This window comes from Rosa chinensis, chromosome 1 (assembly GCF_002994745.2).
Source record: "Rosa chinensis cultivar Old Blush chromosome 1, RchiOBHm-V2, whole genome shotgun sequence".
NCBI classification, from domain to species: Eukaryota; Viridiplantae; Streptophyta; class Magnoliopsida; order Rosales; family Rosaceae; genus Rosa; species Rosa chinensis.
In genome coordinates this window covers 13723454-13729380 of record NC_037088.1, presented here as the reverse complement: position 1 = coordinate 13729380, position 5927 = coordinate 13723454, and the positions used below count along the sequence as shown (strand labels likewise).

Genomic DNA, 5927 nt, shown 5'->3' with positions numbered 1-5927 from the left:
CAACACGTGCAAATATAGGATACTAAAATGGGATCATAGTTGGTTTATAACCAAATGTGGCTTTTATTAATGTGTAGAGAAGTGATTAAAGTGACTGCATACCAAATGACGAAGAGAATAACCTCCAAACTTGCAAAAAAAATCCAAATAGACCTTAACAGTATTATTCCACAACTTGACAAACTCCAAATAGCCCTTAAAATGGACTCATACTTGATTTATAACCAAATGTGACTTTAATTCTCTACACATTAAGTGATTAAAGTGACTGCATACCAAATAACAGAGAATAACCTCCAAACTAGCAATAAACTTCAAATAGACCTTAAAAGTATTATTCCACAACCTGACAACTTCAAACCAAAGCAGCAAGAACTATTGCCCTTCAGGGTCAGCAAAAACACGCTCAAGCAGGAACCCTTCTATACCATAACATCTACAACATTGTCACCTTTGATAATATTTTTGGCAAGCGCCAAGCATTGAACATAAAGGAGGGTGAAAACACCATATTGAGTGGCATGTTGATTCCATTGTGCTCTACCACTAGAGACTCGGCACATAACCCACTATAATGTGAATATAAGTCACTATGGGATTTGAGTGGAGAGGCATATTGACTACAATGCTATATATATATATATAGACACACACACACATGCACTGATGCAACCCATAATGAAGTCAAAAGGCAGCACATGATAGTGGTGGTCCATAATGCCTTAATAGAGGGGTTGTGGTGATAATGATACAATTATCCACCGGCCCAGTAAAACTCATTAAGGTCAACAAAGTGGCTTGTGTTGATGATGACAACAGTTAAGACAAAAGTGCCCCTCCCATGTATTATGCATAATAGAAGAAACAAAGGAAAAAAAGAAAAAAGAAAAAAAAAGATGTTTTGGATGATATTGAGCCGGCCTCAAGTGAACTTGGAAAGAAACTTTGCTTCATTTTACTAATGAAATGCATTTTTGTTCCCATAAAAAGTAAAGAAAAATATATCCTAAGAGCATCTTTAGCAGACTCTTTATTGTGGCTCCTTAGCTATTTTAGAGAGCATGTTTAGTTTTTTATCTATTTTAGCAGTTGCATCAGACTCCTAAGTGGCTCTCTATTATAACTTTTAGCTCTCTCGCTCTTAAATATAGAGAGCGGGATGAGAATCTCTATAATTTAAAAACATTCATTTTAAGTTATTTTATGTAATTTATAAATACATTTAAACTATTTAATATTCATTTAAAAAATAATATAAATTCAAAAAAATTTAAAAAAAAGAGCATTGATACAGACATAATTCTAAAGTTGCTAGCTAAAATTTGACTAAAAAATAGTTAATATTGCTAAAGATGCTCTAATACAATACTAAAACGTACACCAGCCTAGTGCTTGTAGGCTTCATCATAGCACTTTAATGAATATTGAGTGAAGAGAAAAGAAATTGGAAGACTCGTTTTAATCTACTAAATCATGTTTTGCAATGGTTACTGTACGAACCTTTTATATGTGTCTTTGGTATGGTACGATTTATATCACTGACTATCTCTTTATTTTCTTTTGAATTATGCTTATTTACTTGTCTTTGGTAACATAATTTATAGGCTTTCTTGAATAAGTAAGCATGAGTACCGTCAAATAATCGGACCCAATCTATGTATCGTTGTGGTTTACCACAAACTCTTTATCTACACATAGATAGTAGAGGGAGAATATATGATGATCCTTTCTGGACTGAGTATTAATAGATCAACATGATATTATTTCAAAAAATACTTAGAAACAACATAATAATTGAGCGCTAATTTATCATGATGAGAAAACTCCCCACAAGTTAAAAAAATTGAGAGCACAATTGTAGTTTTGCTTCTTTATTAAAGCGTAGTGAATTCAAATTCTTATACAAAATGGTAAAGAAAATTGGACTACACATTCTTAGACCAAAATGGTAAACAAAATTGGACTACACGAAACCTATATCCTTGGCATCTATATAAAGTTTGGAAACACACTTTATTTCCTCTAGAATGCTGGACACTGCTTTCTACCAATGAGCTGTAGGCAATATACAAAGTAAAGCAACATGTAGCTGAATACCTAGTGAAGATCAGAATAGAAGTTGGAAAAAATCATTCACCTCATGTTTTAAATCTGATACCGGGCAGCATACGTATAACCAAATTCGAAAGCATAATCATACAACCTAATAAATTCACCTGCATATGTATCCACACAAAATCATTCCCCACAAGGCCACAAGTTAGATCACAAGAACAGTTCTACTGTATTAGAGCCTAGTCAATACACATTCTCCGATCAACATGGTAAACAGGATTGGATTACAAGTTTACAAACTCGAAAAGGCATTTCTTCAAATTAGTATATAGCATCAATTTCTATCTAACAACAAACTCGAAAAGGCAGCCATATGTACATAATTAAACCCAATTCAAGAAGATTGTCTCAGTAAAGAATCGAACCGTGGATCTCTGTATATACTCGAAATGCTTTTATTCCCGCCATCAATCACCTTCAACAGCGCCACCCCTTTGCTCTTCCCTTTCGGACCTCCGTTCTCCGCCACGTCAGCAATCCCATCCACCACCCCCAATCCCTCCTCCCTCACCTCCGCCACGGCCCTCTCGCCGCCGCACCGAGCCAGATTGAGCAGCGCCGACACGGCGTTCTCCCTGCTCCTCAAGCTCGACCCGGTCGAGAAATCAAGAAGGTCGGCCAGAACCCTAACCCCGGCGACCCTCCGAAACGCGTCCTCGCTCTCCTCGCACCCGGCCACCTGCGCGATCACCGCCGTCGCGTCCTCCACGATCCCCAGGCGGCCGTCGTTCACCACCAGAGTAAAAAGCGCGGGAACCGCCCGAGCTCCACCAGCGAGGCCCGGTTCAAGGGGTAGAGAGCGATTCCGAACAGAGCCTTGAGCGCGTCCTTCACCGACCGCGGAGGAGACTTGGGGCTCTTGATGATGTCAACCAGCGAGTACACAATGTCGCGCTTGGCGCCGATGATCGGGCGGTAGTCTTCCACGACGAGGAGGCTGTGGAGAGTGGCGGCGGAAGACTGGACGGCGGTGGCGGAGGAGGTAGGTGAGCCGTGGTTGCGTAGCGCGTGGGAGATCGCGTCGAGGAGGCCGCGCGTGGAAATGAGGCTGTGGCGGCAGGAGATGGAGATGTTGAGGAGAGTGGCGGCGGCGTCGTCTTGTAAGTCAGGGGTGGAGCCGAAGAGAGTCTCGGCTAAGTAGGGAATGGCGCCGGCGTCGGCGACGAAGGGGCGGCTGTCGGCGTCGTGCTTGGTGATGAGGCGGAGCTCCTTGAGGGCTTCGGATCGGGTCTGTTCGGAAACGGAGCTGAGCTTGGAGACCAAAGTCCGAGCCGTTCGGAGCTTCACTTCCATTACAACTGAGGGATTTTGTGGCGTCGGATTGCGGTTGGATTTTGATGGGTTTGTTGGTTTTGGAGTTTTGGGTTTGGAGAATTGTCGGGTGTGGTTTCAATTTTCGAAAGGGTAATGTGGAATTTGGGATAAGATTGTTTGAATTTGGATCATTTTACACACGCCTACCAAGAGAGAAAGGTCAAGGTGGTTTGGTTTGAAAAGGAAAGGGTACGGTAGCTGCAAAGTCACAAAAGAGTAATCGCCAACTTCTATTTATTTATTGTTATCCGAAATAAAATGAAGATGAGGATGGTTGGTTGGTTTCTGTCCAAAACCCTTGTCGGCGAATATGGAAGCCAAGAGGCGACGGCCGGCGGCCGGGAAATTGACCGGATAAGTGGTCGGAGTTGGTGAACTGTGAACCATCGGACTACAACTCATATAGAGACATCGAACCAATCAGCAAATTTACGTGTATTTACTGAAGACGCAAAGCCATGAAACTTAAAGACGCAACGCCGTTTCATTTTAATGATGATGACGACTAGGCAACCAACCCCTTGGTATCTGATTTGCAAGAGTCCATGCAGGTTGGTCTACCAGAATGGATGATCAAATAGAAGGGTAGGGTCCGTAGAGAGTTAAAGTTGAAGGTTAGGGATTTCCAAGAGTTTTTTTTTTGGAAGAAGAAGGGATTTCCAAGAGTTAAAGTGTCTCATCTTTGAGACGAGGAGTCATGTTGTAAGAAGATCAACGAATAGGGTGGTGACTGCATCTGTACGGCTAGCGTTACTTGATAGGTTGGATACGGAGACTCGTCTACATGTTTTGATATAGTTACGGTGATCACATGGTTAGATTTTTTTTTTTTTTTTTGAGAAACTATCAACTTAAATAAATTAGGAGGTAAACTCCCTAGAAAGTGCATCAACAATACAAGCTGGAGGCTCTAGACCCCAAAATAAAGCACTAGAAGAAGAACAAGCAAAATGAGCTAAAGTGTGAGCCACAAGATTGGCTTGACGATAAGCATAAGTAAAATAAGAACCCCGCATCTGCTGAAGATGAAAGGTAATGTCATCATACACACGCCCAATGAATGAAGTATGGGGAATGACTCTTTGCTTAGTCGCATGAAAAAGAGTAAGAGAATCGGTCTCAAAAATAAATGGAGAGAGGCCTCGCTGAATAGCAAGTGAGACTGCCGCCCTCCCTGCCAATGCTACGACCTGTTCTGAAGAAGAAACATGAGATACTGGAGCATAATAACCACCTAAACATCTCCCCATGTCATCACGAATAATGACTCCAATCCCCCCAGTACATGTATCTTTGTAAAAAGCACCATCAACATTAATCTTCACCCACCTTGCACTAGCTTGGAGGTTTCCAAGGAACTACTCGAGGACGTCCTCCACCCTGGCCCTTACCATGGTGTCTTTGGTACTCCTGTAGACGAGCCGACAACAGCAACACCACCTGGTTCACTTCTATACTCTTCTTATCCCACACCCTATTATTTCTCTCCTTCCAAGTACCCCACAAATTATAAACAAAGGCTGCCCATAAATTAGGAGACAATTGAGACGCACAACTCCAAAACCACTCCATAAGTTGCAACTGCCTAGCACTAGAAGAATAGACAGTTTGTACTACTCCAGGCATGGCATTCAACACTCCCTTCACAAACGGATAAAACCTACAAAGATGTTCAATTGTCTCTCCCCCCCCCACAAAGAACATAAGGCCGGATCTCCAAAGGAACTGTTTCTCTATCAATCTAACTATAGTAGGTAAACAATTGTTCAACACCTTCCATAGAAAAAATTTTAGCTGTACCTGGGACATTGGTAGACTATAGCTTCTTCCAAAGCTCTTGTGTTTGCAAGGGAACCTCTTGCACCATTTCCTCCTCCATTAAGAGTTTATAAGCATTCTTAACTGAAAACATCCCTTTTCAGTTACTCAAAGGAATAGACAAGATGAAGGGGAGATCATCAAGATGACAAACCTGCTATACTAAAGTTTCATTCCAGCTGCCGTCATTATTCAACAAATTACTGATCTTCCAAGAAGCATCCCGACCTCCCTGAACAGGTAATAACCGAAATGGTATCCAGGGGTCATCAATCCATATATCGTTCCCATCTCCCACTTGCCAACATGTCCCTTTGACTAAAACACTTCTAGCCTCAGAAATACTCCGCCAAGAGAATGAAGGTGATGGATGAGGTTCAGCCTCCCAAAAAGAAGATTCTGGAAAGTACTTAGCCTTGTACATTTGGCAATCAATGAATTTGGAAATTGAACAATTCTCCAGCCCTGTTTAGCTAGCATTGCCTTATTAAAAGCATGTAAATCCCGAAAACCTAAACCTCCTTCTTTCCTTGATCGACAAAGGAACTGCTAGGATTTCCAATGAATTTTTCTTTGTTCATTAGAACTCCCCCACCAAAATCTTACACAATTTTGCTGAAGATCATCACAAAAATTCTTTGTTAATTGAAAACAACTCATAGCATATGTAGGTAAAGATT

The 5927-nt window shown here is 41.4% G+C and overlaps 1 protein-coding gene across 1 annotated transcript; it reads right to left on the bottom strand.

Annotated features, from left to right (window-relative positions):
- Positions 1-1843: 1843 nt before the first annotated feature.
- On the bottom strand, positions 1844-3883 carry LOC112180150 (protein spotted leaf 11). The gene is given in 3 exon segments (XM_024318653.2): positions 1844-2216; positions 2481-2874; positions 2877-3883. Coding segments are annotated over 3 exon segments (930 nt in total). The 5' UTR covers positions 3409-3883; the 3' UTR covers positions 1844-2212.
- Between the last annotated feature and the right edge of the window lie 2044 nt (positions 3884-5927).